This window comes from Budorcas taxicolor, chromosome 21 (assembly GCF_023091745.1).
Source record: "Budorcas taxicolor isolate Tak-1 chromosome 21, Takin1.1, whole genome shotgun sequence".
Lineage (NCBI taxonomy): Eukaryota > Metazoa > Chordata > Mammalia > Artiodactyla > Bovidae > Budorcas > Budorcas taxicolor.
This window is the reverse complement of record NC_068930.1, coordinates 15,072,646-15,099,876: the sequence shown is the minus strand read 5'-3', so window position 1 is coordinate 15,099,876 and position 27,231 is coordinate 15,072,646. Positions and strand designations below refer to the sequence as shown.

Genomic DNA, 27,231 nt, shown 5'->3' with positions numbered 1-27,231 from the left:
GGGGTTTGTTGTTGTTGTTGTTGTTAGGATAATTAGGGGAAATCTTGCTCATTACTGCTTTTGAGTCTTTCTCCTTCCCCTTAAGTTTTCTAGATTTTTTTTCTTACTATGTTATATTTTCTGAGCTTGACATGTTTGAAGTTAAATTGTTTTTCACTCAAAATTTCACAGTCTAGTTTCTGCAATTAAAAGACAAGTTCATATGAGGTGTTAGCTTATTGACAGGCCACATGTAGCCGAAGCATCATGTCTAGAAGAAGCACATCTGTATATTTCCGTGTGAGTGGATTTTTAAAATATACATGGTGTCTTATATGCATGCTCATGATCCTTCCCAGTCACAGTCTTTGAACTCTGGGGATAACTAATGGCGCGTGTCGTATCACTGTTTACTGCATGTCAGGTACCGTCCTAAGCATGTCGTAAATGTTCATTCATTTAGTTCTTACAACAACCTGCAGGTGTAGGTGCCAATTACGTATTTCCTTCTTTTTACAGATAAGAAAAATGAGCCCATGGAGGTTAAATAAAGGTTAATAATAAGGGGACAGAGCTCATAAGCTTTTAAGAGACAGAGCTGAGATTTCAACTCAGACCATTGGAATTTAGAGTCCTTGCACTTAACCACTGAGCTACACTGCCTCTTATATATGCCAAAGATGCAGTGATTGTAGTCTTTGTATTTCAAGGACCCTTGTATCCAGGATCCTTGTCCTTAGAGCCAAAGACACGAACTGTGGTCCTTGTATTTAGATAGATAGATAGATAAATAGATAAATAGATAGTGACTCTTCCCAGGTGGCACTAGCAGTAAAGAACTCGCCTGCCAATGCAAGAGAGGTAAGAGGGCTGGGTTTGATCGATGGGTCAGGAGGATTCCCTGAAGAAGGAAATGGCAACCACTCCAGTATTCTTGCCTGGAGAACCCCATGGACAGACAAGGCTGGCGTGTTACAGTCCATAGTATTGCAAAAAGACTGATTGAAGTGACTTAGTACCACACAGTCACATAATAACTCCAGGAACAACCATATGAGTCACTTCCTATATGTATCTAGATATTATGAATGGGAGTTAAGCCTATCCCAAGATGCTTTGCGAGGAAGAAACCGTCAATATATGGGTAAGAATAATTCTCAGATATAGTCATTATTTTCACAAGAGCTGGAATTAAAGAAGCGAAAGGTGGAAATGTCTGTAGCCTCTTTGGGGAACATCCCTGACTGTGGGAATCACATGCTTATGACATCCTTGGAATTCAGCTTCGTGGTCTGGAAAACCTCAGTGCTTGGTTCTAGACTAAGCCCCAAATTGAGGACTGAGTTATCTTTTCCTGCTTTTGGAGGAAGCTCTTAGATGATGTAGAAAGATTTTTGAGGGGGGGGCAGTGAAGAGTGAAAAGAACTAAAGGAAGGAACCATGGAAGAAATGTATTCTTTTCAGATTTTCTTCAGGTATTTCAAGATGTTCAGAATAAGGGCTAGGAGTCAAGAAGAGTGACTGTCTACATTGGTAAATTATTACAGAATATCTTAAAGCAATAGCTTTCAGAGGCATTAGCCTAATTTTCTAGTGTGGGAGGGTGGGAGGGCCTATATTTCTAGTGTATATTCCCATGTCTAGTGCAAATGCATTATTTGATGATAGTTAAAAGGAATTGAATTTTTTTAAAAAAGATAATTTCGTATCTTGATACTTGTATTGTTCAATCATCTGAGTTTTTGTTTTTCTCTTAGGTAACTGTATATTACAAGCCCCAGTATTGTGTATAAAAAGACCTAAGATTGTATCATGGCATAAATGCATTGATTTTTTCATATGACAGAAAATATTTGCTTGACAGTTGGCATCATCAGAAGATTATTTTAAATAGCAAAGATCTCCCAATGCTGTTAAAAAGAAAGTTGCACTTATATAGTTGGTTTTTTCTACCAATCTTTCTCCCTGATACCTCTTGTATCAAGGAGAGAAGTCTGTGGGGCATTTTTGATGGATTCCTTATTTATTAAATTTTTACTTGGATCTTTGAAGTTAAAATGCAATCTATGTCTACCATATATCAATGGGTATCTTCATAAAGCTATGCTTTTAACATCTGTGACTTTTTTTCCTGTATTTCTTGATTGTAAGAAACCAAAGAATTAATTCTTCAGAGTTGACAGGTCCTGCAATATGATATATAACTTAAAGCATCAATCAACCCCCCCATGAGGTTAAAATACAGTTCTCCACTTTCATGCTGCTAGCTTCTACTTAACACATACAGAATTCTTAGCTTTTAGGGATCCTATAATTTTGAGAAGTGTGAAATGATTTCGCATTGAAACTGAAAAACAACAGCAACTGTAACAGAACAAACCTTTCCATCAGGCATGAATGTGTGCGTGCACACACACACACACACACACACACAGACACACACAGACAGCACTGAGAAGCAGAGGGCACACACACACACATACACACACACACACAGACATACACACACACACACACAGAGACACACACACACACACACAGCACTGAGAAGCAGAGGGCATTTGGGAAACAAAAAGTTATACTGCTGGAAGTTTTCTGAGAACAGTTTGAAAAAATTTCATGAGACCTGGAGAAGTGCCCCTTCTGTCGCCCACAGGATTCAGATTGAATTTACTTTGGTACAAATGCCTACAATGGACGTTTTGTTTTCAGATCGGCCTATTAAAATAGTCCTGGTCATACAGTTTAACACAGGGAACTCTGCTCAATGTTAGGTGGCAGCCTGGATGGAAAGGGAGTTTGGGGAGAATAGATGCATGTATATGTATGGCCCAGTTGCTCTGCTGTGAACCTGAAGCTATCACAACCTTGTTAATCGACTATAAAAAAAAAAATTCACAGTTACCATCACCATTTTGTCTCGGAAAAAAATTTTAGGCATCTTAAATGCTACAGAAATGTATACTTATATGCAGAAATCTCTAGGTATATTACATAGGATGCTTAAGATATTTGCCAGTTTATTATTTTCCTATTTAACATGATCTCCAACACCTTCCTTTTCACAGAGGACTAGCTAACATACTTTCAGAAATACCGTAAAGTTCTTTTTCAGCAATTTTTTTCATAAGAACAATCCATTATTGTACATTGTGATTGTAATTTTTTACAACATAATTGCACCTTCTATTGACATCTTCTCAGGCATTAACTAATTATGCCATTTAATAAAATTACAGTAATTGCATTAAAAGATTATCTGTTGAAAATTTAAAAGGACACTCTTAGCTATTTTAGCATATTTCATGTTTACATTTTCAGTTTCATAATTGAATTGCATTTCCAGACAGAATTCTAGCTATACTGAAATGAAATCAGTTGGTCTTTTGGAGCATCCCAGTTTTGACTAGTAAGCGTTTGGTCTTGGTTTTTTAAATTCTGGAGCAGCATATGGTGTCATGGCCCTGTGGGTCATCAGTGAATGGTTCTGGTAGGCGCAGCCCCTGATGGGGACTCTTGATTCTACCCACTGCCTTTCCTGCGCTTTCTCGTGGGAGGTATTTGTAAGCACACACTTTTTCACCTTCTCTGGATTTTCTGGTTAGAGACCGTTGTTCTTTGCAGAGTCCAGAGAATTCAGTCTAGTTCACTCTGCTGTCTAGAGATACCCTACTGTTAATTTGAACTTGATCCTGACTCTTGGAACTTAAATCTTAGAGAAAGAAAAGACTTCAGTGACCATGTCACTCTTTGACCCGGGCCATTTCACGGCCTGCTTCAAGCTTGCCCATCTCCCTCCTTCCTGCTTCCCTCCCTCCCTTTCCACAACTGTTGTCTGTCCAGAGTTAGATATTGAGATGCAGCAATGAAATGATCGTAGTAAGTCCTCTGTCCATCTATCCTGGGCTTCCCTGGTGGCTCAGTGGTAAAGAATCCATCTGCCAATGCAGGAGATGCAGGTTCAACCCCTGGGTCAGAAAGATCCGCCGGAGGAGGGCATGGCAACCCACTCCAGTATTCTTGCCTGGAGAATCCTGTGGACAGAGGAGCCTGGCGGCCTCCTCTTCTCTTCTCTCCCTCCCTCCTTCCGTCCCTCCCTCCCTTCTCTCCCCAGCCTCTCCCCGGCATCCCTACCCCCCTCTTTTGCTGCCCTTTCTTTCTTTCCCTTACCTTCCCTCCAGTGTGTTCCTCTTATACCTGAAACCAAAGTGGTAACCTTTTAATTATTAAAGCACACCATAAGAAAAATTAAACTTGCCCTTTAGAGAGAAAATTAAGTAATACAAATATTTTTAAACATATGAAGTGAACTACAAATGTGGATAGGAATTATTAGCTGATATAACTATTGGGAGGCTGGGGGTTGCTGCCCTAACTCAGAGAAAAACTTCAGTGAAGTGGGTACAGGTGTGCACACACACACACAGTTGCTGTTTCATTGAAAAGGTTGTGAAGGACCTGTTTGAGGATGGGGTTGAAATGCAAAGCATTGTCTTCTGTGTTATGTAATTAATGTTAAAGAGTCAACTATCTCGAGGGCTGATTAATGTGCATGGAAATGCCAAATCATGGGGTTCTATCTTTCAGGCTATGATCGTACTTTTCATGTTTGACCTAATAAATTATGTTCTTTATATCAAAAAGGGGGGTTTTATTTTAATATTTCAGGGTAATGTCATATGCTTAAGAAATTCAGTGTAACTTGCTGTATGATTGAAGGATTGTGTTAGGACATTGTGAGCTGTGGACTGAATGACAGAGGCCCAGTCTTTTATCTATGTACCCATCCTTACTGCTTATCTCGGAATTGAGTATACTGCAGGCATCAAATCAATGCTTCTTAGAAGAGTGCTGGAACTCATGCACACCATCTGTTATCAGATACTGTTTGTATTCTGACCATAGCAACCCAGTGACCCCACCAGAGGGTAAGATTCAGAAACAGCCAAAAATAGCTTCATTGTAATCTTTTCGGATATACGTTTTCTCAACTTCGTCTCAAGGCTATCCACGTCCGGTGGGGGCTGGTGGTAATTGCAGCTAAATAGCCTCAAGACATCGGTAGGATAATGCGGGGAGGGGAGGGGACTGGCAAATCTCTAACCCAGATCCACAGCCCCTGAATCTGCAGGGATTTTATTTTTTATTCTTACAGAGCCAAGTGCATCCCCCCCCCCCCCAATCTGTTTCTATATATGACACCTGGATGTGCAAACATTTTGCGTGATGCAAAAATGGAAAAGGAGATTTAGAAATAAAAGAGAGGGCTTGGGCAGAGAGGAGTAGAGTGCCCGTGTCTCTGAACATGGGACTGGTTTCCTGCTTCAGTTCTGACCTGTTGAAGAACCACGCTCAGCACTTGCATTTCCAGCTAATTCGATATTGCCTTTTTGGTGGTCCGAGCTTTGTCATTTGTTTGGAAGCTGTCATCTTTATTAGTGTCTCTGGCTGATCTTCGTGGCTCCCCATTAGGTGGCGCGTGCTCTCCGTTGTCTGGCTGGGCTTGGCGAGCCGCTGGCCCTTTTATTGCTGTGTGATGCGGGCATGCTCGCCGGGCAGCCTGTAATTAGACCCACCACAGATGACAGTTACAAGGCAGCATGGTAATCATTCGAGCTGCCTGATCTGATGTTTATGGAGAGAAGCCTTCTTTGTGGTCTGGTTAGGGTTGACTATATTGTATTGTACTTTTGCCATTTGATTTATAATTCAGGAAGGTGTGTTTTGCTCCTTCTCTGCTGAGCTTGGAGTCATGTCATTGGCCTTTGAAATAATAGAGCTAATTTTGGGGGGGATGTTTTAATTGGACTGATACTCTCGCTCCCACTTTTATTTTAAAAGATAGGAAGACAGCTAAATAAAAAGTCTGTTCATTATGTCATCATCTAAACCCCATTCCTGTTCAATGTTTATTGACTATTTTAGTCTCCTTGGGATTTTCTTATAACCCAGATCCATGCTTCTTGGCCCCTTAAAATAGACTTGCCTATTTCTGTCCTCGCTTTTTAAAATTTTGGTTTTAACTCACTGCCAGAGATACTTGATTTTGTCAAGGAAAAGTAAAAAGAAAGGAATACACTCCTTAGCTCGGTTGGTATTAAAGCGAGACACTCATGGCTACAATTTTAAGTCTGGAAAAGCATGGAGCTCTATGTTCTTTCACAGGGGAAGAAACCAAAGGTTTGGGAAAGTGATTTTTCCCTCCTGGCCTTTAGAATGGAGGATTATCAGCCCTGATGCCATTTTCACAATGTGTGGCTTGGGTGGTCATAAATTTTGCAATGATGGTTTCATTTCATGAGTATGAGCTGTATCTACACAGTGTCCACAGATTCTGCTATTAAAAGTTCTTTAAAAACACACTTTTCTGCAAGTCTTACCTTTGGAAAATATGCATCTGGAGAGTCGCTACCCAGAGGGGTCATATGCTTTGGAGGAACAAATATCTATAACGTTACTTGGTGTGGGCTTAGCTGACCCTTTTCTTGTCTTGTAAGAAATTGTTTATTTATTTATTTGTTTTTGTTTTCAGTTGCACTGGGTCTTCCTTGCTGCCCGTGAGCATTCTCGAGTTGCAGCGGATGGGAATTGCGCTCTTGTGGGGGCTTCTGTTGTGAGCACAAGTGCTGGGCACGCGGGCTCAGTGGTTGCCCCATGTGGGCTCTAGAGCTTGGGCGTCAGTAGTTGTGGTGCACAGGCTTAGGTGCCCTGTGGCATGTGGGATCTTTCCGGATCAGGGATCGAACTTGTGACCTCTGCATTGGTGGGTGGACTCTTACCCACTGGACCACCAGGGAAGTCCTTGACTGACCCTTCCTTACAGCAGATGAGTGTTCCTCATCAGGACTTGATGGGGACAGTGCTGCTGCTAAGGGTGAAACTGATGAGGATGATAATCAGTGTTTGCGTGTTCTGGGTGTTTAAGTTGTGACTTCTGCTTTTCAACTTGTTCTCACCTTATTAGGCTACAACAACACTTTTAGATTGAAGACAGGAGGAGAAAGGGACAACAGAGAATGAGTCGGATGGCATCACCGACTCAATGGACATGAGTTTGAGCAAACTCCAGGAGTTAGTTGGTGATGGACAGGGAAGCCTGGTGTGCTGCAGTCCATCAGGTCACAAAGAGCACACGACTGAGCGACTGAACTGAACACTTAGCGAAATATTGTCTTGCATTTGTCTCTTGTTTTAAAGACCAGCAGAATACTAAGTATGAATTTGCAAACAGAAGCATTTCTTCTGCCCTGGTATAAACCAGGCGCATGCACCTATAAACTTTATTTTCAACTATTCCATAGTAAAAGTGCCTTTCCTTGGAAAGTGTTGAAGGCCTCACATTGAGGAAATTTCCATAGACTGGTTTCTCCTCTGCAAAACAGGAAAATGTGATGTGTGTTTAGCTGTTAAAAATTTAGCCGCCTAGGCCTCAGTCACCTTTGCTGCTTTCTGTAAATTTTGTTTTGCATTTCATTGGTGATCTTTAAACTTTTAGCAATGGATGTGTTTCAAGGGAAAAATAACTGATTGCCTGGAGATTTAGTGCATGTGCGTACACACGTGCATGACCACACCCAAGGAAGGGAAGGGGAGGGAATTGGGAAGAGGAGGAAGAGGAGAGAGGCAAAGGAAAAAGAGAAAGAATATCAGATAGCCTTTCCATTGTTGGAGTTTACTTAAAGACAGTCCTGCAGGTGGCGATAGAAACTCATAAATGGTAAAAGTCCCAAAGTAAATTTCTGTGCAGTTTCTTGGGGATTTTAATTTTGGTAATTTATTTTTAATTTGATACAGTCATCTACAGGCAGAAATCATTACATTAGAAAAAATCAAATATGCATGTTATGTAATCTCTGTTTTTATACAAATTTTCTCGGATATTCTGTGGCTTGTTCATCTGTATGCACAAAAGATAAGATCTAGGTTACTGCTGAACTGGTACAGATTTTATATGGCAAATAACCATTTTAAGCCTCTTTTTAAAATTTTTTGTTTTACTTTTCTTAACCTGTAGCTAAAATTTGATGCCTGTACCATTGGTTAGGTTTATAACGACTTTTGCTATTGAGTGCTAAGTTGCGTAAGTTTAGTGGTGTGTGTGTGTATGTGTGTGTATGTTTTCTTGTGTGTCATTTCCTCCTCCAGAGGATCTTCCCAACTCAGGAATTGAACCTGTGTCTCCTGCACTGGCAGGCAGATACTTTACCACTGAGCCACTTGGGAAGCCCTCTTGTGTGTCAAAAGGTAAAATCAGTTGCTTCCATAGGACATTTTCTTCCTTAGCCAGTTGTTGAAGGTTAGTTTTAATCTGAGAGGACTCACAGATTCTTTGAAAGCTATTTATTTTACCCAGCAATAAAAACACAACATAAACAATTTGTTGTGAGAACACTAGAAATAGTATGCTGCCTCTGTTAAGTCGCTTCAGTCGTGTCCAACTCCGTGCAGCCCCATAGATGGCAGCCCACCAGGCTCCTCCGTCCCTGGGATTCTCCAGGCAAGAATACTGGAGTGGGTTGCCATTTCCTTCTCCAAGAAATTGTATAGTGGATATGATAACAGTTTTTAGTTATTTTAATTATTTCATTTTAGATATCAGGCATTGTTCAAGCAAAGTTAAAACATTCAGTAGATATTTCTTCCCTGCTAGTTAACGTTCAAAAGTTCTTAAATTGCTTTTTGCGAATATGTATTTTCATTTGCCATTTTTCCTTAAGTTTGGGTTTGAAGATGCAAACTCTAAAGTGATTTGCTTAAACATAAAGCTAATTTTCAGCTCTCCTCTTTTCATGTAGCCTCATTTAAAAAACCTTGGCAGTGCACATTTTCAAGGGGAACTGCCTTGATTCCAGAAAATGTAATTATTTTGGTTTAAATGCTTTAGGCTGTAGATGTTGAGTGTCATCAACAGACAGCTATGATAGTCTCGAGGAAATTGTGCGAAATTCAGTCTTTGTCCCTCTCCTGAACTTCGCTAAGTCTTGCGGTGAAGTTCAGAACCAACAAGGTCTTGTATGCTGTACCTTTAAATACAGAATTTCTTAGAAGGAGGGCAAGAGAAGAGAAAAGAAACCTTCTAGCCTTCTTACATTCTATTTCAATTGCTATTCCAGTTACTCATGAGGATAGCAAGTCAGACTCTTGGAAAACCTATTTTTCTGCTTTCACGTAAAGAATATGCAGTTCTTTGCTCTGTTAGCAACTGACCACAAATCTAATCCATTAAAAAATACATCGTGGTAAGCAGTTCTTGAAAATGTTTATAATAAATGGTAAAAGCCAAGGTTCTGCTGTGAGATTAGCAGTTGCAACAGGATGTGTTCATCAGGAAATAGGTTACGGCCTTAACAGTGTGTCCTGCCGTGTAACCTGCAGGATAGACGCCGATTTAAAAGCTTGCAGTGTAAGGAGTTTATTTGACTTCCTCCCTTTGCTTTCTTTTGCGTATTACAGTGTTGTTTATCACACATGTGTTTTTCTCAACGAATCTCTTCTGAAGTTCATATTATAGACAAAGAGCATCCAGTGCTTTGGAGGTTGTCCCCCGCCACACACCCACACACACACATACACACACACACACACACATATCCATATAAGACAAATTCACTTTTACAGAATGAACTCTGTAGATTAAGAAAAAATAATAAGAGAATGGTGAAAGATGATTTTCCTGATGTCTAGACTCACCCTTAAACCACACCGCCCCCCCCATCTTAAAGATGCAGGAAATACTGCTATGGATTATGGTGATTTTCCTGCTTTTTGCTTGATTACCTTCCAGTGTCGGAGGCAGTGGACAGTCGTGCTAATGAATAATACCTTCTACGTGGATGATACCTATAGTCACACGCACGCAGTGACTAAGAGATCAAATATACTGGCTGAAAAGCCTTAGGGAAGCATTATGTGTCTGAGGTCTGATCTATTGTCTGGGAGGTCGGAGAGTGTTAATGCACTCTGCAAAGATTACACTCCCTCTCTAATTGCTCCAACACTTCCTTAAAGGATTTAAACAGTCAGGAAAGGTGATGCTCCTTGTCAGTTTTTGTCTTCTGCCTGCAGTTGAAGTTTATCTGTCTTTCCGCTGAGACCACTAGATCAAGTAGCCTCGCCAGTGTCAAAGGCATAAACTCTGAATTAAGAGTGAAAGCAATGAGAAATGTTATTTACAGCTCCGTTATGACTTGCTCTTTAAATGCTTTGCATTCCATCGCTGGTGTTTACATTGTGAAAACGAGAGCATATCCGTGTTCAGGAAAGGGGGGCTGAAAGAAGTCCAAGGCTTCACTTTGACTTTTGATCAGATTTGTTTTCATAATCTTTTCTCAATGCCATAAGGGTCAGTGTGGCATTTTGCACTGAAGTTATTTCCGGTAAAGACGGATGTAAAGAATAGTGGACATTAGCATTTCCTCTCTGCCGCTTCCCCCACCAACACACAAACACATACGCACACTCAATTCTGAAATACTTAACTTGAATTAGGCACATACAAGACTGACCCACACATAGACCTGATAACTTTGTCCAGAACATCATTGGAAATTTCATATGTTGTGCAAAGATATTTTTTAAAACCTCACCTTTCTGCATTAAAGAACGCTTCCTTATTCTTGTGTGGTGTCCGAAAGCTGAGATCATAATTTTAATCAAACTCCTGTATCTCTTACATTGCTTTCATTTTAACTCAGCATTTTCTAAATAACACCGAAAAGCTTAAAGGAAGCTTTTCTCAATTCTTCCATGATGGGAGTGCAGGAAATCCTAGGGTTCTGTATGTTGCAGGCGCCATATTGCACTCCTTAAATTCATAGTCAGCCTTGCTGGAGGAGTGGGGAGGGCAAGCTTGCATTTCACCCTGAGCATTTTCTGCCCACTCTGTACAGTTGCATCATTGAGAGAGAAGAATTCCTCTTAGATCAGTTCAGATTGCTAATATATGTGGCCTACAGCCTGCAATATAATATTTATGTTGCTTCCAGAAGAGACTTGGGAGAATTCCCTGTAAATCGAGATGGTAGTCTGAATGATGGCTGTAGATGGATTTTTTTTTTTTTTAAAGAAATCCTTGTTTGTCCCACGGGACTTTCACACTTTTCAGCTGACAGCACTGTATTTTACTCATATTGTGTAAAGCTGTCAGTGTATGCGTTACGTGCGTCTCCTGAAGCCTCCGAGCAGATGACGAGAACTATTGCTCGAGGGGGGAGAGCAGCATTTGAATCAATATCTTCAGGAGAGAATTTCTCCCGGGTCTCCCGTGCCTGCTCCTACGTGGACTGTCCCTCGCACTTCTTCTTCCTGTATGTTCCCTTGCACTGTTGGTAGATTACACTGAATGTTTCATCTGTATATAAAAATTAAAAATTCAAACAAAAATCTGGCCCACACGAAGAACAGGCCCTTTGGGCATATGGTTCATTATGCATATTCGTTTAATTACTAAAACACTTGGGATGGCTTTCCTGCCCTTGCTTTCAACTTGCAAAGTTGGATCTCTTCTCTTGCACAGAAAATGTAGCCCAGGATTCTGTTTTGAAGGAGAAAAAGAAAGGGTGGAAAGGGAAGAGCCTTTGAAGAAATTATTACTGGAATTTACCAAAAGGAGGTGTGATGCTCAGAATGAAACCAATGGGAGTCAGAGTCTATCTCTTCTTCTCTCCTGTTTTCATCCCTTTCTCCCTCTGATTTCTCCCACTGGCCCTGAAGGCTAGCTTTACTGTGGTTGGTTTATATGAATGCAAGCAGGGCAGGAATGTAAGACTCAGGGTTCAGGTTTCAAGTACATTCCCTCTGAGCAACTCAAGTCTCATGATGAAGCTGTCTAAGTTTTATTGGTTAGAAAGGCCGTGCTGTGAAAGTGTGACTTTAATTGATTTTTCAGGGCAAACAGGTGGCGATGGTTTAGACATGCCCTAGCCTCAATGCCACTCCTAATTTGGAGTGGTGCATATAATAGCTTTATTAAAATAAACAATCTCCTGGCTTCGCTTTTACCTGAACATCTGCCTCTTGGATTTTAAAGGGCCTTGTAAAATAGTTTCACTCTGCGCTTAAATGGATCCGATCCTAAAAAAGCTGAGGAAGACTTATTTTCTATTCGTGTCATTAAACTTATTATTTTTTGTTTGAAAGGAAAAACATTGAAATTCACATGACATCTTTAAATAGGATCATGCTTGTTTTAGGAATATGGGTGCTTGTTTTGGGCACATTCGCTTCCATGATGCGACAGATTTTAAACGTAAGAGGCCAAAAATTGAACTTGTACTTGCTGCGCTTTGATTTGAGCTATTGTTTTGGTGGGCAGAAGCTTGTTTGAGTGTGAATGGTATGTGTGTATGTATGAGTGTGTGTGTGTATGTATGAGTGTGTGTGTGTGTATGTATGAGTATGTGTGTGTGTATGTATGTGTGTGTATGTATGAGTGTGTGTGTGTGTATGAGTGTGTGTGTATGTATGAGTGTGTGTATGTATGTATGAGTGTGTGTATGTATGAGTGTGTGTGTATGTACGTTTGAGGGTGTGTGTGTATGTATGAGTGTGTGTGTGTGTGATGAGGGTGTGTGTGTGTGTGGACATACATGCTGCTGAAAGACCATATTTTAGGTTTCTTCCCAGTTTATAGTGATGCCCAGTGTTGACAGAAGTCTGTTTGGATTAAAATAAACTCAGGACTCCTGAGAGCATTTTTAAGGGAAAGGAAGATCCAAACTTGGCATCCTTTTTATTGTTAGTGGCTCTGAAACAAGCACAATTTTCTTTTTGATTAAGCAAATAGGTAGTTGATCCGAGTAATGGGAGACCATCCAAGACATTCTTACTCCATTCCCTAAAGGAATTGTCCTTTGCTATGAAGAGCATCGCTCACTAATCCCTGTTGGAGGCTTTCCGAATTAAGGCACCTTAGTCTATTTTAAGCACATTGAACACGTACAGAGCTCTTGCAGGCTGAATGTGAATGTATTGCAGCCCTGATTCATTTTAGTGCCAGAAATAAAGCTGCAAGTGGAGGAACTTAATACAGTGAGCTGCTTTATTCCATCACTGTGCTAATGCTAATTAGATACACTGGCTTTGTTACCTGGAGCATTTTTCCTGTATTCATTCTGATCCAATCTTTCTGTGAATATGAAGGAATAAGTCTTCAGCGTTCAGTTGAAGTTTTTAGTCACAATTACAGCTTGATGTTCATCTGAGCAAAGTCAGCGAACACTTGTAGAGAATGCTTTGTCTACTTAGCGTACAATTAGAGCCCCATTGGACTTCTCCCACCGAGGGTGCCCACAGTGCCAATAATTACGCCTCTGAAATGAGCGAGACACTTATCGGTACATTTAATATAATTTTTTCTTGACCTCCTTGAAATGCCCAGATTTATGGGGAATAAATAAATGTGTGATGGTTTTTTTTCCTCCCTCCATTTAATCAAAGCAGATATTTTGCTGATGGCTTTGAAAGATGTGTTTACCAAAATCAGACTTTCTTCTGCTCAATTACCAGCTTTGGCAAAAATGCATAATGAGGAATTTATTATCTGGTTCTAGATATTATGATCATTATGGAATTATCATTCTAGGGGAAAAAGCCAATAGCTACAGCACATTACATGTTTTTTTTTTTCTTTCATTTAACTTAGTGCTTTTCTATTTTTAAAACTAGTTGTCTGCCTTTGTGAGTAGCGTGGGGATTTTTATTAGGCTATGGGTACTTGTTTGACTTGTTCCCATTTATGTAGAATCATCAAGAAATGTAAAGTGTAGAGTAGCTGGTAACATGATGGGATTTTTATAAATATATTTAAAAGAGGGGAAAGATGATGTATTTAGTGAGAAACATGTGCATAAGTGCAAGTTATAATTATTTTTTTTTCATGTTTTCAAAAAATCCCATTACTCAGTCAAGAGGGGAAAATGAATGTTAACAAAAACTCTCTATCTAGAAAAATACAGTCTAAAAGTCTTTAATTCATATTTAATATTAGTATTATGTGGGCTTTCTATGTAGAGATGTCCTCTTAAATCAGAATGGAATAAGTTACATTCTTCATAGAAATATTCAGTTAATGTAATGTGACATTGGCAGTTTGAAAATTACATGCATTGTTTATTTAAACAGTTATAGAGGATAATCAAAGCAAGAAACACATAATACAGATATCTTTCTACAAAAGTATTGAGAATAAACTTCCCCTTGTGATTATTCTTACCTAAAACTAGAGTTAACCGATGGAGTTTTGTCACTAAGATTAGACAAGATAAGATACCCAGTTTTTCTCCCAATGAACTGACCAGATCATGTATGTCTTGTAGAAATAAAGGCAACACCAAACAAGTACCAGAAATGGTATATTCCAATGCCCAAGAAAATAGGCAGTTAATCAGTGTTGATCTGGTAAACTTCCTTGGTGTATTGGGCTTCCCTGGGGGCACAGCGGTGAAGAATCTGTCCGCGATGCAGGAGACGCAGGTTTGATCCCTGGGTCAGAAAGATCCCCTGAAGGAGGGCTTGACCACCTACTCTAGTATTTTTGCCTGGGAAATCACATGGACGGAGGAATGTAGTGGGCTACAGTCCATAGGGTCGCAAGAGTCAGACACAGCTTAGTGACCCCACCATAACCACCACCTATGTGCATTATGGTAAGCTAAGCCTGACGTAGAAGTCCAGGTTGAAATACAAAGGTTTATTAGAGGACAGAGGAGAAAACTGAGGGTATGAGCAGGAAAGGACATTTTGAGGTTTGCCAAAGTCGTTCTTCTTTGGTTGGTGCTATCTTCCTCTTACGTCTTTCGAGGTGGAGACTAGGCTGGGAAGGACACATTCTCTCCTAGACCACTGCTTCCTTCCAAAGATGTAGAATTGTTTTTCTGGTCAGTCTATCAAAAAATCTTTCCCTAGGTGTGTTCACATCTTTTACATTTTACTACTTTATTAGTTTTCTACTACTACAAGTCACCATACACATGAGTGGCTTAAGACAACACACATTTATTATCTTCCTCTTCTGGATGGAGGTCAGAAACCTACATGGTCTCACTGCACTAAAATCAAATGTTGGAGAGGCTGTGTTCCATTCTGGGAAGAATATGTTCCGCTTGCTTTTCCAGCTTCTAGAGGCTGCCCTTGGCTCATACCTTCTCCCATCGTTAGATGCAGCAAGGGCACAAGGTTCAGTCCTTACATGGCAGCACTCTGACCTTGCTTCTGCCCTCACGTCATTTCCTGAATTTTTTCCTGCCTCCATCTTCCACTTTTAAAGACTCTCTGATTATATTAGACTCAACCAAATAATTCATGATGATATCCCTGTGTTAATGTCAGATGATCAGCAGCCTTAACTCCATCAGTAATCTTCGTTCCCCTTTGCAGTATAACACAGTCACAGGATCTGGGGAAAAGGATGTGGATATCTTTGGGGTACCATTATTCTGCCTATTACAACCTGTTATGACCGTCTTCTATTCATGTTGCTTTCTTGTAGATAAGGGTTTCTGAAGCAAGTACGGGTTCCTTGCATAGAAATTAATTTAGCATATGTTTGGGAGGAGGGAGGAAGAGTTTATATATTATGGAATTTTACTCTGAGATTGGCTGGGAGGATTGTAGTTACAAATATACAGAAGTCACATGTGATTAGTAACTTGAAAGATTGTTGGTGTTTCTGACTTGCTCAATCTATTTCCCTGTGACTGATAGTGTATAGCTGGGGGTGGCAGGTGGGGTCAGACATCTAGCAGGAAGCTGTGTCCCTCTCCACACAGCAGATCTTGGGTATCAGAACCCCAGCAAAGAGAGGAATAGATGGGCTAAGGGGACAAGGAGTGACTTAAAGGTCTGTCTATGACTCAGAAGTAATTCCTGGTAAGTGAATGTTACCGGGCATAAGATCCATGGCATTTCCATACCTGATTCCCTGCAGTGAATCAAAGTCTAATCCATGTTTAAAAATGAAAGTGGCTCAGTCATGTCTGACTCTTTGCGACCCCAGGGACTCAATAGTTTACTTTTTCCAGGGGATCTTCCCAACCCAGTGATTGAACCGAGGTCTCCTGCATCGCAGGCAAATTCTTTACCAGCTTAGCCACGAGGGAATCCATGTTTAAAGAACCGAAACAGGCTATATTCTTTGTATAACAACACCCTTCATCATCCCAGAAAAGGGATTTTGCCCATTTGCCTTGGCCATTTCTGTTCATAGAATTTTTCTGTTTCTCATTTCCTTACCCTGTTCCCATCCGTGTTACCCTGAGGACGGCCAGTGCATAAAGAAGCCTCCTGTAGTGCAGGAGATCCGGGAGAGCCAGGTTCAATCCCTGGTTCAGGAAGGTTGCCTGGAGGAGGAGATGGCCACCCACTCCAGTATTCTTGCCTGGAAAATTCCATGGACAGAGAAACCTGGCAGGGTATCGTCCATGGGGTTGCAGAGAGTCAGACACGACTGAGCACGTGGCACACACATAAACATTTCCATAATTAAGGGTACTTCCCTACTAAAACGATCTAGTTAAGTATTTGGTCTTAATATTCTCTTTAAAAATCTGTTAACAAATTCCCATTTAATTTAGGATCACATCTTCAACTTACTACCGTGACACACAGGTCTTTCCACAAACTGGCCTATGTTTTCCTTCTCAGTGCCTTGTTCCCTGTGTCTCGAGGAAAGTTCTAGCATCATGAAAAGCTCATTTGTACTACCCCTTAATGTGCACACACCCCCAGCTGTAGCCCTGGCAACCACTTACCAATCATCATAATTTTGTCATTTCTCGACTGTCATACAGAAGGAATCTTATATTAGGTAACCTTCGCAGATGCATTTTCCCCACTCATTATAATGGCTTTCAGATCCGTCCAAGTTGCACGCATTAGTAGTTCACTCCTAGCTTGAGTTTTTGAAAAATCCGAGCACCGGGTAACATCAAACCTAATCCTAATCTCACATGAAAACAGCTGTAGTTGGAAAAGAGTTGCAGTCTGAGTGTACCCTGGTTGCCACCACTCCTTCTGGTCTGACACCCGGGCTTCCTGTACTTTATATTTTACCCTGACCCCTGTGGGCACCTGGGTCTGTAACCCTGGGCAGAGCTTCGGCACTTTAGGCATGTCTGACTCTTGTGACCCCGTGGACTGTAGCTGCCAGGCTCCTCTGTCCATGGGATTTTCCAGGCAAGAACACTGGAGTGGGAGCCATTTCCTAGTCCAGGGGATCTTCCTGACCCCACATCTCTTGCACCTCCTGTGTTGGCAGGCAGGTCCTTCACTGCCGCACCACCCCGGAAGCGCCCTTGTTTACTTCCACCCAGCTTAAAAAATGAAAGCTCTTACTGCTTTAGAAGTCTGCCACTTCATACTTCAGGATCAGCTTCCGCCTCTTTACTACTGAATCCTTCTTGCTTTATCCCCAGAAATAACAGTGGCACTGAATGTTGTGTCATTTACTCATTGTGATTTTACCAACTTTGCATCTACCTTTGAACAGTGTAATTCAGTTTTGTCTGGAATCATGTAATACTTTTAGGTCTTTCTCTGTGACTTGCAAATCAATTCACTCACTTTCTGACCTGCATCCATGTGGTCAATATGTGACCTTCAAGTGTTTTCATTCTATATGATATTTAACTTGATACCTAAGTTATTTACCTATTCTACTCTAGAAGCACATTTGAATTGCTTGCAGGCTTGGTTGGGAGTTTTGATTGGTTGGTTGCTAGTATTTTGGCTGCTATGAAAAGTGTTTTTGTAAACATTGGACATTTCATCTGGTGGACATGTGCAGTGGCCCCCAGGATGTGGTGCTGGAAGGGCAGAGACACCATCACCTAGGAACTTTGATGAAGTGAATTTCTGGGCCCCCACCCCAAACCTGCTGAACCAGGAACTTAGGGTAGAGTCCAGAGATTTATTCTGTCTACACCAGTCCTCTGGCATTTTTCCTGCATGCTAAAGTTTGAAACCCGCTGTTCCCAAGTTTATACCTAGGAATGAATATGCATATTATCTGATATATGCATTCCGCTTAATTCGTTGCTGCCAGCCATTTCCCAGGTTACTGAACCGTCAGCATCCAATAAACCTTATGAATGCTCTGCATCTTAGAAAACTCTTAACATGCTGTAATTTCAAAATCGTGTCAATCTGATGAGTTAACTCACACTTTGGTGTGATTTTAATTCCCATTTCCTTCATTACTAATAATATTTATACGTTTGGGGACTTTTTCTCCTTTTGACTAATTTTCTCCTCCCTCTTACCTTTTTTATTGATTTGTAGAAGTGTTTTATATAATCTAGATATAAATTGTAATAGAAATATCTTCTCCAATTTTGTGGCTTTTTTCCCCACTGTGTTTTTTGATGAATAAAATTCTTATATTTAATGTCAAATTTATTATTTTTGATATGGCTTGGGCATTTTATGTCATTACTGAGGGATTGTTTCCAGCCTAAGAGTCATCAAGATGCTCTTTACATTATTTATGGTTTTACTTTTTATATTAAATTTTTAAATCTGCTGTTAAGTAGATTTCATTTTTGTATTCTGGGTACCAACTGATCCAGTACCGTTTCTTAAATATTGTGCTTTTCCTCAGAGACCTACAATTCCACAAGATCATAAATCAGGTCACCTTATACAGGTGGACTTGTCCATTCCATTCATTGGTCTCTTGTGTACACCTGTACCAGTGTTACACAGCATCATTTGAATTTAGCATTGTCCTTCCCGATTTGTTTTTGCTCTTCAAGAATGCCTAGGCTCTTCCTGACATCTTGCTTGTCCACATAACAGAATTGACATGTTGTGTTTCATAGAAACAAAGAACCAGACCAAACCAGTATAGAAAATTAAGTCAGAATCACAGTTATTGAGTTAGCTTTCAAAATCACACCATTGAAAAAGAACAGCAAAAGGAAGCCAAATTAACTAGAAGTAAAAATAAGAGAAAAATCACTGAAGTAGAATATATGTGTAAATGGAAAGGAATAACAGAGACTTTCCTGGCAGTCCAGTGGTTAAGACACCACGCCTTCCACTGCAGTGGACACAGGTTCAATCCCTGGTTGAGGAATCTGTATGGCTAAAATAAAATAAATAACAGTTAAAAGCTGTCTCTCAAAAACTAACAAAACAAGTTACTCTTTTCTGAGAGTTTTCAATGTACAAAGATTACACAAAATAAATAACAGCAGGCATTGAAGGGGAGATATTTCAAATGAGGCAGAGATTAAACACAAAGAGGATATTATGAAGTTTTATGCTTAAAATGATGAAACATGTATGAAAGAGGTGAAACTTATAGAGCAGTGTATCCAAATGACTGAAAGATAATAAGAACTTGAATAGTCCTGTATCCACTAAATAATTCCATCAGTGGTTTAATGTCACCAGAAAACAAAACATGGGCCCTGGAAACTGTAAAGACAAGGTTTTTCTACACATTCAAGGAGCAGATAAATCCTATATTATACAGATTCTTTACAGTTGTCTTTTGGCTGTTATCTTTTCTGGTGAAAAATCAGTTACCATTTAGATTGTTGTTCATTGCAGAGTGAATGTGATTTTCTTTTTAAACCTCTCTATCTGCCTTTCCACTTTCTTTTGGTCATGAATTATGTGCAGTTTTACTATGAACTGCCTGCATGTGATTTCTCCCCTCCTTCATCCTATTTGAGGTTCTTTAAATCTGCAACTTCACAGCTTATATGTTAGATTTTTAGAAATTCTGATTCAATATCATTTATAGCTTTTTTCTGTTTCTCTCATCTCTTTCTGGACTCCCAAGTTTTTACCTATAAATTAAACCTTTATAAATGTGCCATATATCTTTTTTGCTGTATTTTATTATCATGTTTATATCTGCTTTAAGTATAGGTATTTTCTACTGATACTCCAAATCCCAAATGCTCTCTTTTCTGCTCTGCTATTAAATTCATTTAGCAAGGTTTCATTTTACTTATCTTTAAAAAAATATTTTTTTTGGTTTCCATTGGGCTCTATTTTATAGACAACAGTTCTCTGCTGATATTCTCCGTAGTTTTTTAAAATCCATTTTCATGCATATATTAGTATGGTACATATATTCATATATGAAGATCCATCTGTATAATTGCATGTGCTATGCTGTACTTAGCCAGTCAGTCATGTCTGACTCTTTGCAACACTATGGACTGTATAACCCACCAGGCTCCTCTGTCCATGGGGATTCTCCAGACAAGAATACTGGAGTAGGTTGCCATGCCCTCCTCCAGGGGATATTCCCAACGCAGAGACTGAACCCAGGTCTCCCACATTGCGGGCAGACTCTTTACCATCTGATCCACCAGGGAAGCCCATATATATTACACATTATGGTACAAATACATACATATTAATCATGGCTATTTTAAAATATAAATCTGGTAACTCTAACTCTAAATTAGCTTTTTGTTCTCATTGTCCATTTTTCACTTGATTTTTGGTCATTGCTTTTTTAATCTTGATCATTGTAAATTGTTTTTTTAATCAAATACTGGATAAAATTTATTAAAACACTTTAGAGGATATGGAATGTATTATTTTCCACCAAAGAGAATATAGAGAAGGGAATGAAGATCTAGCAAATCAGAATCATCCAATTAGGGATTGTAATGATGACCCAATAGGATTTCAAGCATCTTGAGGACTGGTTTATTCTGGTTTTATCCCTTTGCTTAGTGCATAGTCCTTCAGGAGTCTTAATAAAATCCTGTAGTGTTTACTAGACCCCTTCTTTTTTAAGAGTCCTTAACCTCTAGTTTTTATTCCCCAACTCAGTGAGATTGCCAAAAACTTTTGGTTCTCATACTATGCTTGGCCTCAGTTTTTCATCCTAAGCACACGTGTTGCTGCTGCTGCTGCTGCTAAGTCGCTTCAGTCGTGTCCGACTCTGTGTGACCCCATAGACCACAGCCCACCAGGCTCCCCCGTCGCTGGGATTCTCCAGGCAAGAACACTGGAGTGGGTTGCCATTTCCTTCTCCAGTGCATGAAAGTGAAAAGTGAAAGTGAAGTTGCTGAGTCATATCCAACTCTTTGCGACCCCATGGACTGCAGCCTACCAGGCTCCTCTGCCCATGGGATTTTCCAGGCAAGAGTACTGGAGTGGGGTGCCATTGCCTTCTCCGAAGCACACGTGATAGAGACAGTAAATTTCTCATGAAGACATGCATTCGAATGTCAGGCTTGAATCTCTGCTCTTCCTTTTGTTCCTCAAGTTCTGGCTGCCATAGTTCCCTTGCACCCCAGTTTTTGCCTCCCTAGATTATTAAGATTGAAGCATGCTCTAAACTGCTCCTGTGTGCTATGTCTTAGACAGTGAATTGGCAAAAATAAAATGTAACAAAAACTCTATAAAGAAGTCAAAGCAGTGGCAAACTAAGATGTACCTTACTACATTTGCCTGTTACCCTTGATCTTGTCCCCTCAGATCCTGGATGCCTTTGTTCCCCTCGAATGTCTTCAAACAGAGTCTGTATAGATTATTGAGTTTTCACAGTTGTTTGGTGGGGGGAGGGGGTTCCATTTATTTTTGGTGGGTGATATTGTTTTATGCAGAAAGAATGAGACAAAGCTCAGCTCCATACTGAAGAGCTGGTTTACATGTCTTCTTAACATACAGGCTTAACAACAAGGGTGTCTTAGAATTTTTTAAAATCAACCCATACCTTTCCCAGTTTATGGACATTTGCTGTCTGCATTTTAAATTGTTTCAGCACACCTACATTAGACCTTTCTAATAAGTCCATGTTTATTTAGATTGGTATGCACATTTACTATTGCTTTTGAGCACATAGATTCTCACATTCAGCCTTTTGATATCAGGAATGGTTTTCCTTTGTCTTTGAAATAAATCTGTTATATGTACTTTCATGAGTGAATCTTCAGGTAATAAGCACTGCTGGCTCATGCTTTTTCTGAAAAAATCTCTGCTTTACTCTTAAGACAATTTGCTAGGTACAAGTTTTTGAATTGGAAAGCTGAAAGTGTATATATGTTAAGTTTTTCTGCTCTCTTGTTTTGCTTGTTGCATTGAGATATAGTCACTTATATTACTTTTTCGTCACAGGTGAATTGTCTTTTCTCTCTAGCTGCTTGTAAATGTTTCTACTTTTTTCCCCAAGTATTTTTCAGTTCTACCATGATATTTTTAAGCCCTAGTACCTCTTAATTTATCCTGCTGCTGCTGCTAAGTCATTTCAGTTGTGTCCGACTCTGTGCGACCCCATAGACAGCAGCCCACCAGGCTCTCCCGTCCCTGGGATTCTCCAGGGAAGAACACCGGAGTGGGTTGCCATTTCCTTCTCCAATGCATGAAAGTGAAAAGTGAAAGTGAAGTCACTCAGTCGTGTCTGACTCTTGGTGACCCCATGGACTGCAGCCTACCAGGCTCCTTCATCCATGGGATTTTCCAGGCAAGAGTACTGGAGTGGGGTGCCATTGCCTTCAAGGATTTATTTGGATCTTCCCATTTGATATATTTCAACAATTCTGGAAAATCCTCGGCGTTTTATCTTCATATATTGCTTTCCTGTTCTCTCATTAATTCTTTGCCCCTTCAACACCCATCAGGTGTTGTCTTAGACCTTCTTTGACCACTCATATATCTGTATTTTTGTTTCTGTCCTATACATTCTGAAGAACTTCTTTGGAATTATTTCTCAGTCCAATAATTTTCCTTTCTGTTAGTTCTCTTCTGTTTTTAACCTGTTAGTTAATAACAACCGTTGTGTTTATATTTTATCGTCTTCACTTCATGTTGTTTCTCAGCGAAAATGCAGCCCAGTTTCCATGATCCATTTTTTAAACCATCTTATTTGTGTATTGGCTGTGCTGGGTCTTCGTTGTCTGTGCAGGCTTTTCTGTTAGTTGCAGAGAGCAGACACTCTCTAGTTGTGGTGCGTGGGCTTCACGTTGTGGTGGCTCCTCTCACTCCGGGGCACACGGGCTTCAGTAGTTGCCACACTGGACGCCTCCGGGGCCCGAGAGCACGGGCTCAGTGATTGCCGCATGTGGTCAGTAGTGCACGCCTCCGGGGCCCGAGAGCGCGGGCTCAGTGATTGCGGCATGTGGTCAGCAGTGGACGCCTCCGGGGCCCGAGAGCGCAGGCTCAGTAATTGCAGCACGTGGTCAGTAGTGGATGCCCCGGCCTGAGAGCACAGGCTCAATAGTTGCAACACATGGGCTTAGTTCTTCCGAGGCACGTGGGGTCTTTCCACATCAGGGATCGAACTTGTGTCACCCTGCATTGGCCGGTGGATTCTTTACCATTGAGCCACCAGAGAAGCCCTCCATGGTCCATTTTAAAAATAATCTCCTTGCCTTCTCTACCTTCATTATACTTGATTAGCAAAACCTCAGGTAAGCATGGGTAGAGGAAAACAGCCAGTACCTCCTGACTGTTACATTTCTTTGAGCGGTTATCCTCTCGAGTATTTTATGACTCCTGCCCCACTTTTCTGATACCTTCTCCCTGTCCTCACTCAGATCATGACCGTGGTTGACACGTGCCCATTTACTGCTGTCTTGCCCCTGCCATGCCTACCTCTCTGCCCACCTACATCTGTGCCTGTTATCTCCTGCTCTCTGTCCTGTAACTATGAATCACTGAATTGTTGCTTCTTATGACCAACTCTCTGCCCATATACTGGATCACACCGCTACCCAGTGATTCAAAAATATTGTTCCAGCTCTTCTTTCTTCTGCCTCCTACACCATCATTTTTTTTTCTCCCTCTCTCTCCTGGTCCCTGCTACATCCTCTTCCACCCTGTTTCTCTGCTCTTACTTATTAGACTGTGCTAGCTTTTAGTTGTAGCATGCAGTATTGTTGATCTTTGTTGTGGCATGCATGATCTGTTTTTTTAGTTACAGCATGCATGATCTTGTAGCCAGTGGAATCTTTAGTTTCAGCTTTTGGGATCCAGTTCCCTGACCAGGAATCGAATGCAGGTCCTCTGCATTAGGAGTGCAGGGTCTTAGCCACTAGACCACCAGGGAAGTCCCTCTCTGCTCTCCTTTATAACAAACTCTTTCATAGAGTTGCCTCGAATCACAGTTCTCTATTCTTTCTTAAACTCACTTTTATCTGATTTTTGTTTTATCACTCTCGTCAACTGCTCGTTTCAAATCACCAGGGACCAGTTTCCAGTGACCATCTTATTTAGAAATTTAATGTTAAGTATTGGACTTCCCCAGTGGCTCAACAGTAAAGTGTCTATCTGTCAGTGTGGGAGACCTGGGTTCGATCCCTGGCTTGGGAAGATTCCCTGGAGAAGGAAATGGCAACCCACTCCAGTACTCCTGCCTAGAAAATCCCATGGACGGAGGAGCCTGGTGCAGGCTACTGTCCATGGGGTCCCAAAGAGTCGGACACGACTGAGCGATTTCACTTCACTCACTCACTCATAAGTGTCTAAGTGTTAGTCACGACTCTGTGTGACCCCATGGACTGTAGTCCCTCAGGCTCCTCTGTCCATGGGATTCTTGAGGCAAGAATCCTGGAGTGGTTTGCCTGCCCTCCTCCAGAGGATCTTACTGAGCCAGGGATCCAACACGGATCTCCTGCACTGCAGGCAGTCTTCACCCTCTGAGCCACCTGTCCTTGCCCTCCTCTTTAAAGACCTCTGTTTATCTTGTTTCCTAGGACAGCACAGTCTCCTACACTACCTCTTTTGCCCTGACTGCTCCTCAGTATCCTTTTCTGATTCCTTTTAATCCTCTGCAACTCGTAAATGTGTACTTTCCTAGGGATCACTACACTGCTGAGCCATTTCTCTCAATGATTATTTCCTTGTTAAAATTACCCAGTCTGAAACCTTTAAACACCATCTGGATGCTGATAATATGCAAACTTATGTCTCTAGCCTTAGCCTCTTGTCTGAACTCCAAACCTTCTATCCGTTGTGTACTCTGTCTCCACCCAGATGTCTAATAGGTGCCTCAGACCCCCCTTCTCCGAACCTGCTCTTCCCACAGACTTCTCTCTCCATTAATGAACCCTTCCAGGCTTCCAGTTTGTCAAGCCCCACAATTTAGTATTATCCTTGATGATTCCATTTTTGTCTTCTCATTCAGATTGTCTGAAAATCCTCTGGGTCTACTTTCGAAATAGAGTAACATGGCCACTTTTCACTGATTGCACTGCTACCAGCCTGGTTCTAAGCCACAGTTAACTTTAACCTGGATCATTGCAATAGCTTTCTAAATGAAACCTGTGCTTCCACCCTGTATCTTTGTGGTATGTTCTTGTGATGTACCAGAGTGATATTTGAATCACTCCAGAATCTCAGAGGTGTATGTACAACTTTCTGAGAAACTGTCATGTAATATTCCACATTTTTTGGAATCAAATATTTTGCCAATTTTTATTGAGGTGTTTTCATACCAAGTTGTAGTAATTTTTATATATTCCAGATACATGTTCTCTTTCAGTACATGTATAGAAAATATTTTCTCCCATTTTGTGACTTTTTTCATTTAACAGTGTCTTCCAAAGAGAAAACGAAGAATAACTTTAATAGTTTATTTTTTTCACTTATTTGCATTATTTTGTTCTGCTTTTTGTGCCCTAAGAAATCTTTGACTTACCCCTCCTTATGCTAGAGGTTTTTCTCATAATTTTTTCCTAGATGTTTTGAAGTTTTAGTGTTTAGTTTTAGATATTATGATTTATTTAGAGTTAATTTTTGTCTGGTAAGGAATAGTGATTTTTGTTTTCCATATATATATTCAGTCATTTCAGGGCCATTTGTTGAAAAACTCTCATTTCTCCCATTGAATTACCTTGGCAATGTTTTATTATTTTATTTTTTTACTAGAGTATAATTGCTTTACAATTTGTGTTAGTTTCTATTGTACAACAAAGTAAATCAGCTATATCTGTATATAGCCGTCCCTCTTGGACCTCCCTCCCACCCGCACCCTGGCACCCCCATCCCACCACTTTGCTCATCACAGAGAGCCGAGATGAGCTCCTTCTGTATGCAGCAGCTCCCCACTAGCTGCCTCTTGTATGCACGGTGGTGTGTAAATGTCAGGGCGACTCTCAGTTTATCCTACCCCCACCTTCCCCTTGTGTGTGCACAAGTCCCTTCTCTCTGTCTGTGTCTCTGTTCCTGCCCTGCAAGTAGGTTCATCAGCGCCGTTTCCCTAGACTCCATATATATGCATAAATATGCGATATTTGTTTTTCTCTTTCTGACTTCACTCTGTATGACAGACTCTAGGTTCATGCACATCACGATAAATGACCCAGTTTTGTTTCTTTTTATGACTGAGTTATACTCAGTTGTATATATGTACAGCTTCTTTATCTGTTCCTCTGTTGATAGACATTTAGGTAGCTTCCCTGTCCTGGTTATTGTAAACAGTGCTACAGTGAACATTGGGAACATTGGGGTACGTGTATCTTTTTGAATGGGCAGTGTTTTTAGAAATAATTATATATTGATATATGTTGATTGTATTTTCTGTTCCATTACTGTATCAATTTATAATAAACTCTGTTAGCTTTATTTTTTTAATTGCTTTGACTATTCTGTCATTTAATATTCCCATATATAATATTCAGAAGCAGCTTGTAAATTTCTTCAAAATTGGGATTGCTTGCTTCTGTGGATCAATTTGTAGAGAACTATCATATTAACAATATTGAGTCTTAAAATCCATGAACTAGTGGCATTTCTATACATTTCTTTAGGTGTCCTATAATGTTCCTCAGTAATACTTTATAATTTCCAGTGTAGTGGTCTTGCTCTCATTTTGTGTATTTTATTTCATTGTATTTTATGGATTTTGATTCTACTGTAAATGAAATTTTGTTTTATTTTTCAGATTTTTGCTTCTGGTATTAAAAATATAATTGATTTTTAAAAAGTAACTTTATGCTCTCTGACTGCTGCATTTAATTGTTATTTTTAGCATTTGCTTTGTAGATTCCATAACATTTTCTATGTAAAAATCAGGTCATCTATCAAGAGTGATGGTTTTGCTTTTATCCTTTCTGATACTTAGGTCTTTTACTTCATATATTTTCCTTTATTACAGTGGCTAGAACGTATAATTCAGTACTGAATAGAATAGTGAGAGCAGATGCCCTTGCCTTGTTCCTAATTTTAGAAGGAAACGGTGCAGTTATCCTCATCATAGAATCATTTTGTCTGTTCTGTAACTTGATCTAAATGGAATTATATAGTTTGTGCTCTTTTTTGTATAAGACTTCTTTCACTCAGTGT

General features: G+C 40.2%; 1 protein-coding gene and 1 non-coding gene across 2 annotated transcripts in view; one reads left to right on the top strand and one right to left on the bottom strand.

Annotated features, from left to right (window-relative positions):
• The window catches only part of MCTP2 (multiple C2 and transmembrane domain containing 2), a 202,325-nt gene that overhangs the window by 125,631 nt on the left and 49,463 nt on the right, over positions 1 to 27,231 (top strand). Inside the window, exon 17 of the mRNA XM_052659435.1 lies at positions 6,512 to 6,592. Within this exon, the coding sequence (XP_052515395.1) occupies positions 6,512 to 6,592 (81 nt within the window). The remainder of the gene's footprint in view (positions 1 to 6,511; positions 6,593 to 27,231) is intronic.
• Positions 8,131 to 8,202, bottom strand: TRNAG-GCC (transfer RNA glycine (anticodon GCC)). Its single transcript has one exon. It is a non-coding gene; the product is annotated as a tRNA-Gly (tRNA).